We start from the raw sequence: 14633 nt of genomic DNA, 5'->3' as shown, positions 1-14633 counted from the left end.
GGCATAAGATAGATGCCTTGATCTTATTTTTTGAACGCTGAGTTTTAAGCCAGCTTTTTCACCTCTTAGATCTTCATCAAGAGGCTCTTTAGTTCTTCTTCACTTTCTGCCATAAGGCTATTGTCATCTGCCTATCTCAGGTTATTGATATTTCTCCCAGCAGTCTTGATTCCAGCTTGTCCTTCATCCAGCCCAGCGTTTGGCATGATGTATTCTGCATCTAAGTTAAATAAGCAGGGTGACAATATACAGCCTTGATGTACTCCTTTCCCAGCTTTGAACCAGTCCATTGTTCCATGTCTGGTTCTAACTGTTGCTTCTTGACCTGCGTACAGTTTTCTCAGGAGGCAGGCAAGGTAGTCTGGTATTCTATTCTAAGAATTTCCCACAGTTTATTGTGAGCCACAAAGTCAGAGGCTTTAGCATAGTTAATGAAGCAGAAGAAGATGTTTTTCTGGAATTCTCTTGCTTTTTCTGTGATCCAAAGGATGTTGGCAATTTGATCACTGGTCCCTCTGCCTTTCCTAAATCCAGCTTGTACGACCCAGATAATCATGATGGTGTGATCATTCACCTAGAGCCACACATCCTGGAATTGGAAGTCAAGTGGGCCTTAGAAAGCATCACTACAAACAAAGCAAGTGGAGGTGATAGAATTCCAGTTGAGCTATTTCAATCCTGAAAGTTGATGCTGTGAAAGTGCCGCACTCAATGTGCCAGCTAATTTGGAAAACTCAGCAGTGGATACAGGACTGGAAAAGGTCAGTTTTCATTCCAATCCCAAAGAAAGGCAATGCCAAAGAATACTCAAACTACCACACAATTGCATTCATCTCACACGCTGGTAAAATAACGCTCAAAATTCTCCAAGCCAGGCTTCAGCAACATGTGAACCGTGAAATTCCTGATGTTCAAGCTGGTTTTAGAAAAGGCAGAAGAACCAGAGATCAAATTGCCCACATCTGCTGGATCATCAAAAAAGCAAGAGAGTTCCAGAAAAACATCTATTTCTGCTTTCTTGACTATGCCAAAGCCTTTGACTGTGTGGATCACAACAAACTGTGGAAAATTCTGAAAGAGATGGGAATACCAGACCACCTGCCTCTTGAGAAATTTGTATGCAGGTCAGGAAGCAACAGTTAGAACTGGACATGGAACAACAGACTGGTTCCAAATAGGAAAAGGAGTACGTCAAGGCTGTATATTATCACCCTGTTTATTTAACTTCTATGCAGAGTACATCATGAGAAACGCTGTGTTGGAAGAAGCATAAGCTGGAATAAAGATTGCCGGGAGAAATATCAGTAACCTTAGATATGCAGATGACACCACCCTTATGGCAGAAAGTGAAGAGGAACTAAAGAGCCTCTTGATGAAAGTGAAAGAGGAGAGTGAAAAAGTTGGCTTAAAGCTCAACATTCAGAAAACTAAGATCATGGCATCCGGTCCCACCACTTCATGGGAAATAGATGGGGAAACAGTGGAAACAGTGTCAGACTTTGTTTTTTGGGTCTCCAAAATCATTGCAGATGGTGACTGCAGCCATGAAATTAAAAGACGCTTACTTCTTGGAAGGAAAGTTATGACCAACCTAGATAGCATATTCAAAAGCAGAGACATTACTTTGCCAACAAAGGTTCGTCTAGTCAAGGCTATGGTTTTTCCTGTGGTCATGCATGAATGTGAGAGTTGGACTGTGAAGAAGGCTGAGCGCTGAAGAATTGATGCTTTTGAACTGTGGTGTTGGAGAAGACTCTTGAGAGTCCCTTGGACTGCAAGGAGATCCAACCAGTTCATTCTAAGGGAGATCAGTCCTGGGTGTTGTTTGGAAGGACTGATGTTAAGCTGAAACTCCAGTACTTTGGCTACCTCATGCGAAGAGTTGACTCATTGGAAAAGACTCTGATGCTGGGAGGGATTGGGGGCAGGAGGAGAAGGGGACAAGAGAGGATGAGATGGCTGGATGGCATTGCCGACTCGATGGACATGAGTGAACTCCAGCAGTTGGTGATGGACAGGGAGGCCTGGAGTGCTGCAGTTCATGGGGTTGCAAAGAGTCGGACACGACTGAGTGAGAGAACTGAACTGACATCTGAAAGTTCTTGGTTCACGCACTGTTAAAGCCTAGCTGAACGATTTGAGCATTTCCTTGCTAGCATGTGAAATGAGTGCAGTTTTGCGGTAGTTTGAACATTCTTTTGCATTACCCTTGTTTGGAATTGGAATGAAAACTGACTTTTCCAGTCCTGTGGCCACTTTTGAGTTGTCCAAGTTTGCTGGCATATTGAATGCAGCACTTTAACAGCATCATCTTCTAGGATTTTAAGTAGCTGAGCTGGAATTCCATCTCTACCACTAGCTTTGTTCGTAGTGATGCTTCCTAAGGCCCACTTGACTTCACATTCCAGGATGTCTGGCTTTAGGTGAATGATCACACCATCGTGGTTATCTGGGTCATGAAGATCTTTTTTGTGCAGTTCTTCTGTATATTCTTTTCGCCTCTTCTTAATATTTTCTGCTTATGTTAGGTCCATACTGTTTCTGTTCTTTATTGATCCCATCTTTGCGTGAAATGTTCCCTTGGTATCTCTGATTTTCTTGAAGAGATTTCTCGTCTTTCCCATTGTTTTGTTTTCCTCTACTTCTTTGCATTGATCACTGAGGAAGGCTTTCTTATATCTCCTTGGTATTCTTTGGCACTCTGCATTCAGATGGGCATATCTTGCCCTTTCTCCTTTGCTTTTTCTTTCTCTTCTTTTCACAGGTATTTGTAAGGCCTCCTCAGACAGCTATTTTGCTTTTTTGCATTTCTTTTTCTTGGGGATGGTCCTGATCACTGCCTCCTGTACATGTCACGAACTTCTATCCATAGTTCATCAGGCACTCTGGCTGTCAGATCTAATCCCTTGGATCGGTCACTTCCACTATATAATTGTAAGTGATTTGAGTTAGGTCATTCCTGAATGGTCTAGTTGTTTTCCTTACTTTCTTCAATTTAAGTCTGACTCTGCCACAGTCAGCTCCCTGTCATGTATTTGCTGACTGTATAGAGCTTCCTCAGAGGGTATATTTTTATTTTCTGTTTTTTTTTTTTTTTCACCTGAACAAAGTGATACATTGTATTTCTGTATGCTAGGAATTACTTTTGGAAAACAACACTTTTTCACTCCTCCAAAAAAACTCTATTGTAAATTTAACAAATTATCTATAGGATTTATATGCTGAAAACTACAAAATTATGATGAAGGAAATCAGAGAAGGTCTAAATAAATGAAGAGATATCCTGTGTTCAAGAATGAGAAGACCCAGCCCTGTTTGCTTGATTTTTTGGGTTATTAGCAGAATTCAGTTCCCACAGTCCTGGGACTGGCATCCGGGTTTCCTTGCTTGCTGTCAGTTTATACTTGTCTCAACCTTTTAGATTCCCCGGGCATTCCTTGGGGCTCATAGCCCCTTCCTCCATCTTAACAGCCTCTGACGGCACGTTGTGTCCATCTCAAGCTGTGAATCTCTTTTCCGTATCATCTCTCTAACCCAACTAGGGAAGGGTCTCAGCTTTAGTGAATTATGTAATTATATTTGGCTCTTCTGGATAATCTAGTTTCTCTATTTTAAAGTCATATGATAGTAGTCATAACTCTGTAATTAATTTCCCATTTCTCATGCAAGGCAATGCCTTCCTAGCTTCTGCTGTTAGGACGTGACCATCTTAGTGGGACGGGAGTGGGGTTGCTCTGCCTGGCACATGTGCACCCAGTGGTGGCTGCCTCCCCTGCCGTGGCCTGTCAGTGCCCGTGGCATTGTTCAGTCATTCCTTCATTTGCGTGGTCAGCACCAAAATCAGGTGATGTGTAAGTCTCTTACATAAAGTAGTGTTTGCATATAATCTATATGCGTTCTCATGTATACCTTAAATCATCTCTAGATTGCTTATAATACACAATACAATGTAAATTAGGCTAGGCAAATTGGTGTTAATACAACAGAAAGGCTATGTAAATAGTTGCTGGTCATGTGGCAAGTTCATCCTTTGCCTTTTGGAACTTTTTGGAATTTTTGTTTTTTCAAATGTTCTCGTTCTGCAGTTTGTTGAACTGGTGGATATGAAGTGCTGACTGTGCATAGGTTTTACACAAGGTCCTTGTTATGTGTTTATTACAAGGTCCTGATCCAGCTACTTGTGCTTGGCATAGGCCTTACCTTTCGTATTTAATGGTTTTGCACGTGTTCCCTCTGGCTTAGCGACTTCTATTTCTTTCTGCCACTGATCTGTTAAGACTCAAGGCAGACATCAGCCTGTTTGGCCCCTGGAGGGGTCGATGCTGCTGCACCTTCAGTTCCTTTGTTGCCATGATTATAGTGCTACTTACATTATGGAAATAATTTTGCTTGACATTTCTTTTAACTGATAGTCTGTGCATTTTCTTTAAGGGCAGAGAACATGTTTTTTCAGATTTGTATTTCTCATTCATCTGGTCCCATCACTTCATGGCAAATAGATGGGGAAACAGTGGAAAGAGTGGCTGACTTTAGTTTTTTGGGCTCCAAAATAACTGCAGATGGTGATTGCATCCATAAAATTAAAAGATGCTTACTCTTTGGAAGGAACCTAGACAGCATATTAAAAAGCAAGAGACGTTACTTTGTCAACAAGGGTCTGTCTAGTCAAGGCTATGGTTTTTACAGTGGTCACGTATAGATGTGAGAGTTGGACTGTGAAGAAAGCTAAACACCGAAGAATTGATGCTTTTGAACTGTGGTGTTGGAGAAGATTCTTGAGAGTCCCTTGGACTGCAAGGAGATCCAAGGAGAGATCAGTCCTGGGTGTTCATTGGCAGGACTGATGTTGAAGCTGAAACTCTGGCTACCTGATGCGAAGAGCTGACTCATTTGAAAAGACCCTGATGGTAGGAAAGATTGAGGGCAGGAGGAGAAGGGGACAACAGTGGACGAGATGGTTGGAAGGCATCACCGACTCAATGGACACGGGTTTGGGTGGACTCCGGGAGTTGGTGATGGACAGGGAGGCCTGTTCTGGAGTCCATGGGGTCGCAAAGAGTTGGGCAGGACTGAGCGACTGAACTGAACTGAACTGAGTGCAGTATGAAGCACACAGTGAACCCTTACTAACGGCTGACTGACTTGATTAATGAACGGTTGTTTTAGTAGTGGTGAAACGTCAACCTTCGAGCAGCAGTCAAGTCCTAAAGTGTGATGTAGGACAGGGACTCAGGTTCATCATCCTTGGTTCAGGATGGACAAGAACTAGTTCTGGGATCACGATCGATGTTTCTGTTTCGAAGGCTGAGACAGGCTCGGTGATACTGCATGGAGCATGTCATCACTTGGTGCCTTTTGCTACATGTATAAAGTTCCGGGCAGGAGCCTGGGCATTGGCAGACCTAGATGCTGTTTCAAGCGACCTTAGCTTCTCTTAAGGTGACCTGTTACCTATACAGTTGACCCTTGAACAGGATGGATTTGAACCACATGAGTCCACTTCTAAGTGGATTTTTTTCGGTTGTGAATACTATTATACTGCACAATCTGAGCTTGCTTAAATCTGCAGATATGGAGGAACCCCAGATATGGATATGGAGAGCTGACTATAGTCATACACTGATTTTTGACCAAGTGGGGGGTCAGTGACCTTAAGCTGTGTTGTTCAAGGATCAGCGTGGGAGGTTCTTCAGCTTCGTTCTAAAACCATTTGAGTCTGTGCCAGACTTAGTCTGTGCCAGGTGATTTAAACACAAATAAGCAATGGTCCCTATCTGGTAGGTTTATTCCACCTCTGACAATCTGTGATGTGTTTGTCTTTTTCTTCTTTAGAGCACACTTGGGAAGAGAGGTAATAACTTTTGTCTGTAGGAAACAGATAGTGCTTTTCTTTGGCCAGGAAGTAAATTTTAGACCCGATTACCATTTTTGCTTTTTGAGGTGACTGTATTTGTTTCATAAAGCCAAAAATACACCAGAAACCACTTTGCACTTTTGATGTCATCCTGTGTCTGGAAGAAGTAACAGTTTTCAAAGCCTAAGCTTCTTTGAACATTTAAAGGTGGTTTGAACATTTAATCCAAGACCAGCTGCCCCTCTCCCTCCTCTTTTTTTTTTTTTCCTTTCTTCTTCTGTTAGTATTTCACCTCTTTTTTTTCTTCTGCGTTGAGACCCTCTAGGAAGTGCTAAATGGTAATACACTTAGAATCTTGAAGCAATTAAAAGAGAAGAGTTTGGTATTTCCTGTCGTATAATTTTAAGAGGTAGCTTTTGTGTTAAATTAGTACTTAGCATGTTACTTTTTGCTGTTTTAAAGCAATTTTTTTTCCATTACAAATGTCATACTAATCTCTGTCATTTCTATTCATGAATAAAAAACAGTTGCACAGAGCTTCTTCATTCATGAGTGCAAATTTTAGTTAAACCCGTGGTGCCCTATGACGCTGTGCTGACAGGCAGAGAATACATAGCACAGATTTTGTTTCCTGAAGATTCATTGTCTATAGATCAGTTGATAATTTTTTTTTCCAGGTTGCTTCTTACATTGATGATGAGAAATTTTTCACTTCTGTAGAAAGCTATGGATTTTAATAAACCTCTGTCAGGACTGCAAACCTACCTACTCAATATCACTTTTTTATCTTGAACATCTTTTCCAGGAAAGATAGGAGATGATATTTGCCCCTACTCTTAAAAATAACTGCTGAAAATTGTAGGGCTGAGGGCAAAGCTTTTGGGACAATGAGTTTGTGAGTGATAACTTCTTAATGCAATATGTTGGTCTTGCAAATTTTTAAGAAAAACAAGAAACCTTTTTATGCATTTATTTTGTTTTAAACCATTACATATTCAGTAATTGCATTCACCAGCTTTCATTTTATGTTTAAATATTAGTGCTTCTTTTGTTATCAAGCATCTTAGCTTCCTCTTCCTGCATCCTGTCTGACTTGCCCTGTTTTTGGTATGTTTTACAAAATGTAAAGTGTAGTCTGGCTTTCAGAAGGCTGTTGCCAGCCTCTCTGATTTTATTGTTGTTGATAAATCAATTCCCACCATGAGTTAAAGGCTTATCGTGTAAAGTAACAGGGTATAGTGCTTCTTTACATTCAGCTTTTATAGAGAATTAGTTCATGCGTAATACTTTGGCCACCTGATGCGAGGAACCGACTCATTTGAAAAGACCCTGATGGTGGGAAAGATGGAAGGTGGGAAGAGAAGGGGATGACAGAGGATGAGATGGTTGGATGGCATCACCGATGCAATGGGCATGAGTTTGAGTAAACTCCAGGAGTTGGTGATGGACAGGGAAGCCTGGTGTGCTGCAGTCCATGGGGTTGCAAAGAGCTGGACACGACTGAGTGACTGAACTGAACTGAATGAATATGCATGACTGGGTGTGATTTTTACTGTAATGACTCATATTCTGCTTTGTAGAAAACAGTTATTTAGTTTGTCCAGAAATAGTTGATTTGAGAACTTCTGTGGATCCCAGTATTCTATTATTAGTTGTTATATTAGTAATGATAAATTTTTGAAATAGCTCTGTTCTATTAATATTATTTATTAGTCAGACTTGATTTACCTGGATTGATATGCTTCCTAAATTTTATAGTGGGCTCCAACATGAACATACTATGTGCATGCGTGTGTGTGTGCTAAGTTGCTTCAGTTGTGTCCGACTCTGTGTGACCTTACGGACTGTAGCCCGCCAGGCTTCTCTGTCCATGGGACTCTCTAGGCAAGCGTACTGAAGTGGGTTGCCATACCCTCCTCCAGAGGATCTTCTCGACTCAGGGATCAAGCCCGTGTCTCTTAAATCTCCTGCATTGGCAGCTGGGTTCTTTACCACTGGCAGCACCTGGGAATTATGTGCAATAGTATCTTCTTTTTCCATTAGTATAATTTTAAAGTATCTGTATATTTTGTTATAAGGCAGTTTTAGGAGTAGCAAGTTTATTTTCCATAACGATTGAAAGTGATATAAGTATGAATGATCTTTATATTAGCTTTAGAATATTTTTTATGGGTATACTTTTGAAAACAGAGATTGTTGAAATTCACTAACTTTTACTGTGAAGTACTAAGACAGGAGGGCCTGATGAGCAGAGTCTGTCCACATATCTTAGTGCCAGCTCTCAAAAAACCCTCTAATTACTTCTTGTGTGTTTGATTTCAAGCTTCCCTGCTGCAAGTGAAATTAGAATAAGTACAGAATAGGATGTCATCAAGGAGTTAAGTGGGATGTTATAGGTGTTTTCATGAAACGTGAAAGTAGATTTGAAATGACTACAGGTAATTTGTTAAGTGCATTCTTGAATTATTCTTATGGATAAGAGATGAGTAAAATGGTTTGAGAAGAGTCTGTCAATCTAAATGGCAGATTCTTTTTTGGGTGGTGGTTAAAATCAAGCTGGTTTTAGAAAAGGCAGAGGAACCAGAGATCAAATTGCCAATATCCGATGGATCATCGAAAAAGCAAGAGAGTTCCAGAAAAACATCTATTTCTGCATTATTGACCATGCTAAAGCCTTTGACTGTGTGGATCACAACAAACTGGAAAATTCTGAAAGATATGGGAATACCAGACTACCTTACCTGCCTTTCCCCCACTTTTTATAAGATAAATTGTTACCATTATTTTATTTATTGTGCCAGGTTTTTCAGATCACTGCTGATTCTCCTAGGGTAGTTTTACTATAATAGGTGTGAGCTGTTGTCTGTTGGCAGAGTTATCCTAATTACTTACATGTTGTTCTTTAGTTGCTAAGGGAAGGTGAAAGTGAAGTCGCTCATTCGTGTCTGACTCTTTGCAACCCCATGGACCATAGGCTCCTCTGTCTGAGGGATTTTCTAGACAAGAATACTGTAGTAGGTGGCCGTTTCATTCTCCAGGGAATCCTCCTGACCCAGGGATCGAACCCATACCTCCTTCATTGCCAAGTGGATTCTTTACCACTGAGCCACCAGTGGAAATCCCAGTTACATACATACTCTGATTATATTAATGGGTTTACAGAATGGAGGTGGTTGTGTCAAGATGGAAATACTCATTTAAAAATAATAATGAAGCTTTTTTGAAAAATACAGATGAAGTTTGAAATTTTAAGAAATTGTTAACATGTATAAGGATGTATTTTAGTGATTCGGAAAATTCTCATAGAACATGCTTTTTACAGTATTTTGACTACATTTTTCAGTAATCTTTTTCTTTATGTAGACCAGAGTCCTGTCTCTTCAAATGTTGCTACCTTGCCCAGTGTCTGCTCTTCGGAACAGTCTAGACTGGGGCTTGCCCAGTGGTGAGCTGGTGAATGTTTAACCGCCAGCTCTCTGGGTGAGGTGGTGCTCTGACCAGCAGCGTCAGCTGCTTCTGTCGTGTCAGTACTTCCAACATGGCAGGTTTTAACTGCTCATGTGATGTCAGTGGACATGGGGTAGGGGCGCTCTGGGCATGCGAAGCTCTCACAAAGCTGAGTGCAAGCTGGGGTCCGCATCCCATTGGCTGTCCCATCATTGCTGCTGCTTTCACAACTAAGATTGTGAATCATGAATACCTTTATATTATAGTGTTATTCTTCTGTTGTAGTTATGACTAGATTATCACAAGTGCAGAATATTTGTGAGTATATGTCATTATCATGATAAAACTCGAATACTGACTTAATATAAGACTGTCGGTTTTTCTGTTTTTCAGTTGGGTGGAAAGCTTTGGACATGAGGGGCTTGGATTATTACTGGACATCTTGGAAAAGCTGATTAGTGGCAAAATGTAAGTATTGCTAATCATTATTTCCAGTTAAGCTACATTTGCATGTCCATGGATGATTCCAACACTGATATCTTTCATGCAGACAAGAAACAATTGTGAAGAAGAATCAGCACAAAGTCATACAGTGTCTGAAGGCCTTGATGAATACCCAGGTATGCACATAGGTAGCTGTATTGTTCTTTATTAGTTCTTACAGAAATTTTTATGAAGTGGAGTTATGTAATACAGAATTTGCACCAAAGTAATGTATTGCTTTGGTAAGCTCTTCAGTTTATAATGGAAAAATATTGAATTGTGTTGTTCTGGTTTTGTGTCAAATGAACTGTGTATCAACAGGAGATACTTGGGGATAAATAGACCCTCTTCTGCTGTTTCATTCTTTGTACACAGATTAATTCTCTTTTCCTCCTGTCCTTCCTCCCTACCTCGGTACCTCCCTGTCTGTCTGCGTTTTGGCTCCTCTTTCTTCTTCCCTTCCTTCCTTTTTAATTTTCAAAAGTATAGCATGAATCAGCTTGGAAGTCATACATGATTATTAAATATGATCTTCAGTAATACTTATTACCAAAGAATTAAGTTGGAAAAACTTAGTTTTTATAATCTAGGAATTTAAATCTTTAATGAAATTAATGTGAACAGATATGAACAGATCCCAGAGGTGGAGCAATGATACTTAATGCAAGTGCAGCTAATGCTTAAACAATGCATGTTTGAACTTCACTGATCCACGTACTTGAGGATTTTTTAAATAAATACATATTTGTACTGTAAAAGTATTTTGTCTTCCTTATGGTTTTTTTCAATAACATTTTCTTTTCTCTACCTTATTTTAAAAATATAGTATATAATGCATTTGACGTATAAAATATATTAATCAACTGTTTTTGTTATTGGTAAGGAGTCAAGAGTAGGCTAAGTAAGTAAGTTTTTGGGGAATCAAGTATTATACTCAGATTTTTGACTGCCTGAGGAGTTGGTGCCCGTAGTGCCTGTGATGTGCAAGAGTCAGCTGTAATATTGAAACCAAATATAATATGGCGAATCTGCAGTTTGAATATTTAAGGAGCATACATTAGAAGAGAGAAATGGTTTTGCCCTGTACTGAAGTTCGGTTTCTCTAACAGTGTTTCTTTTCTTTCATACTGTTAACTGCAGAAGTTAGCTCTGTTCCAGGATGTGTCTCTAGCTCTAACATATAAATGCATCTACCTCCTGATCGTGTGCAAAAATGATAAGTGTTTTCGTTCATTAGACAGTGGGAGAGGAAATTTTACCTATGGTAGATGATGTGTGTTTTATGGCAAAACTGTATAGTTCTGATAATTTTTAAAAATTCATTTAAAAAATAAATCCTTAGAGAACTTCATACTTAAGTACTTGTTAAATTATTAACATTTACTTTTCTATTGATTAAATGGAGCAAAAAGTTACATTTTCTAATTATTTTTCTTACTGGACTATTTATGAATTTTTCATCATTTTCTGAAGCCTGAATTTCTGTTTTTAGCCAATGAAATATTTTTAACCTCCATGCTTTCTCTAATCATATATAATTTCAGGGAAAATTTCTGTTATAGAAATCACAACCCCATTCTATGTTGAACTGATTGTTCTGTGACAGTTTGATTTTAGATATATTATGTAACTTAGTGAATAAAGGAATCAGACTGTTAATAAGGGGTTTCCCAACTGAGCCTGTAATACTTGCTGTGGTGGCAGTTGGGGTGGGGGGTGGGACCGCCTAAAGTAGGAATATGAATTGGGAATATCAGTGGTGAAAGCTGAGTAAAAAAAACTCAGGAATGTTTTTTAAAAACCAAAGGAGTATTTGAATCATAATTTGAATTTGAGAAGAATATCATGGTTAAAGTGAGGGGTTATATAGGAGGTAATATTCTTACTTGGTTTGAGATCAAATTGGAAAGAGAGTAAACTTTATGTGTTTATATTCTAATTAATATAATGTGATTTAATTGTTATAGTAGTGGATCATTTTGTTTCTAGTTTATGTATATGGAGTTTATATATAGTTTATGTATATACATTAAATATATTTTCATTTGCATTTATTGCTACCACTCATGCTGATACAAATAAAAAATTACTAAAAAACTTTATTGGTACTTGGAATTAGTATTTTAATGTCTGAATTGTAAAGTTAATTGTATGTGGGATTTTTTGGTTAATTTTTTTTCCCGTACCTACTGTCAAATCTGTATAAAAGTTAATTGAATGATGAAAAATATAGTCTTTAAGAGAAAAAACAAGTATGATACCTATTATGAGCAAATCTAATAGCATTGCATGCAATAGAATACTAAATAGAAGTTTATAGTAGTTTTTAACTAGAAGAAAATTTTGATTATTTATGAAAAAATAAAAACCAAGATAGCTTTTGGTGTGTTTCTTATGGCACTCAGCTAGCTCGCCTTGTTCCTGAAGCCAGTTTCTTCCTCTTTGCTGCTGGGATTAACTCATTGTGGATAGTTAGTGTGGATAGCACTAGTGTTCGTGTGTTAGGCATGCTACACAGGATTTAGGGGATTCACCTTCCCCCATCGAACACAACTTCAGTGGCCCGAAATTCCATCTCTTAAGTAATAATAGGCCTCAAGTAGAATGCAAATGGAACCTGGCACTGGTTCTCAGTTTAGAACGCGTGTGTTTTCCTATAATCTGAAGTGGATCCTTGACATTAAGTGGAGAGACATTCTCAGACCTTCCGCAATTTGCCATCATCTCTCTAACCTTATAGTAGCCTTTATTTAATGCACTTTGAATGCCAGTGCTGGTAAGTTGACTGTTTCTCTCACAGTCCGTGGGTTTTGTTTTATTATTATTATTTTTTTAAATAATCGAATGAGAAAAATTCTATAGAAGTATGAAGCAGTTCAGTCTTTAGCTCTAGATACTCATTTGTGGTAATCTGGCCTCCTTCCAGTCTCAAAACAAGCACCGTCCAATATTCTATTGGCAAAGTCAAGAGAATATTGCCTGTGAAGAAGCTTTGAGTTCACAGGACGTTGGTGGGAACCAGTAGATCAGGGAATGCTCCCATTCTGATGCGGGAAGGGCAGGTGCTGGCCCAGGCCAGCCCAGTGTGTGGGAAGGGCAGGGAAGTGCTAGCCTCAGGTTATTAGGACAGAGCCAGCCTTTTGGTACTTGGTAATCAGTGGCTGATTGACTTTTTGAATTGGGTCTCAGTGATAATTTACAAACCTCTGACAATTCCCTGGAATGATTGTCAAGGCATGTTATAGTCTCTGGCTCCATGCCTGCTTTTCTTTGTTTCCAGGTATGAAACAGCTTCGGATATCACAAAAGTGAGCATTTCTTGGCTGCTTCTTTGTAAACATTTCCTTGTGGCCAACAGGATAGAGAAGTCACTTCAGAAATCATACCCTGGGGCCCTTGGCCCTTCTGTTTGTACTTCCTTCTTTTTACCTGTGTTCCTTAGACAGTGGTTTGAAGTGAGTGCAATATTTCACTACAATGTGAAGCTTCTTTAAATAAATGCCATTTACAAGATAGGAAAGATAAATAAGATTTCATAGCACTCAAAGCATTTGGATCTAAGATTGTTACAGATTTAACTTTGATACTGATGAGTGAATGAGTGAGTGAAGTCGCTCAGTTGTGTCCGACTCTTTGCGACCCCGTGGACTGTAGCCTACCAGGCTTCTCTGTCCATGGGATTCTCCAGGCATGAATACTGGAGTGGGTTACCATTTCCTTCTCCAGGGGATCTTCCCGACCCAGGGATCGAACCCAGGTCTCCTGCATTGGAGGCAGAAGCTTTAACCTCTGAGCCACCAGGGAAGCCTGGTGATACTGATATCTAATGCTAATTTTGAGTTTAATTGGGATTAAGGTCCTTTTTAGAGCTTGGTATTAATAGTAATTCTATTTAACTAATTTCTCACTCTTTAAAAGGATCCTCTGGGATGTAGCGTGAATAAATAGTACTGTTGTATTGCTTTCATTCATCCTCTGTTATTTGATACTTATCTCCCATGGATTGTAAGTGGGCCCTAAGAGAGGTATACATCTTTAAATCAAAATACTGAGTCGTTAATATAATTCCTTATCTTCCAGTAGGATGTGACATCCTAGCAGTAGCAAACAAACCTTGTTTACATTCAAAATCATCCCATTTATATTAATATTATGTGTTGTCTTTCTGATGACAAAATATCATTCTGATCAGAATACATATATTCTGCAGTAGTTTCTACATGGTATCAGCCCAAATCACCCTTCAGCTTCTGCCCATTTATGAACCAAGTGTTACTGTCTAGGCCTGCAGTGTGGAATGCGGTTATCACGTGCGGCTCCTGAGCCCTCGAGATGTGACCACTCTGAACTGAGATGTGCTCTGAGTGTGGAATACACATTGGATTTTGAATACTTAGGAGAAAAGAAAAAGTGAAAATATTTCATCAGTAAATGCTTTGTAGTGATTACATGTTGAAATGATGACCTTTTGGATGTATTGAAACACTTCTATTAAATTGAGTTTTACTTTTTGCTTGGCATTTTACGTAGTGCCAGGGGTTCACACTGTAATTCTCGGACAGTGCTCTGTGGTCCTGTACCTCCTACCAGCCTTCCTTCCCACAGGAGAGTTCCTCCTGTGCATTTTGTGTGTGCCTGTTGGGGATCTCAGTATTCCTCACTGCTTTTCCCTTTCTCTAGTTGGCCACCTGCCTATCTAATAATTGTCAGTTATGTTGCTGAAAATTACCTGTGAGCGGTCATCTGTATTTGATTGATTTTTTTAGTTTTTAATGTAAAGGGAATAGTTATATGAATTTTTTTTAGAATGTTATACATTCTTTATATTTTCTCACTTTACTACATGTAC

General features: G+C 39.2%; 1 protein-coding gene across 1 annotated transcript in view; it reads left to right on the top strand.

Moving 5' to 3' along the window:
• The window catches only part of DIAPH3 (diaphanous-related formin 3), a 563671-nt gene that overhangs the window by 160691 nt on the left and 388347 nt on the right, over window positions 1–14633 (top strand). The window contains exons 6-7 of the mRNA XM_010853857.1: window positions 9695–9769; window positions 9852–9921. Of these exons, the coding sequence (XP_010852159.1) occupies window positions 9695–9769; window positions 9852–9921 (145 nt within the window). The remainder of the gene's footprint in view (window positions 1–9694; window positions 9770–9851; window positions 9922–14633) is intronic.

This window comes from Bison bison, unplaced genomic scaffold, assembly GCF_000754665.1.
Source record: "Bison bison bison isolate TAMUID 2011002044 unplaced genomic scaffold, Bison_UMD1.0 scf7180017864332, whole genome shotgun sequence".
Classification (NCBI taxonomy): Eukaryota; Metazoa; Chordata; class Mammalia; order Artiodactyla; family Bovidae; genus Bison; species Bison bison.
The sequence above is the reverse complement of the archived record's forward strand: the minus strand, read 5'-3'. Positions and strand labels throughout refer to the sequence as shown.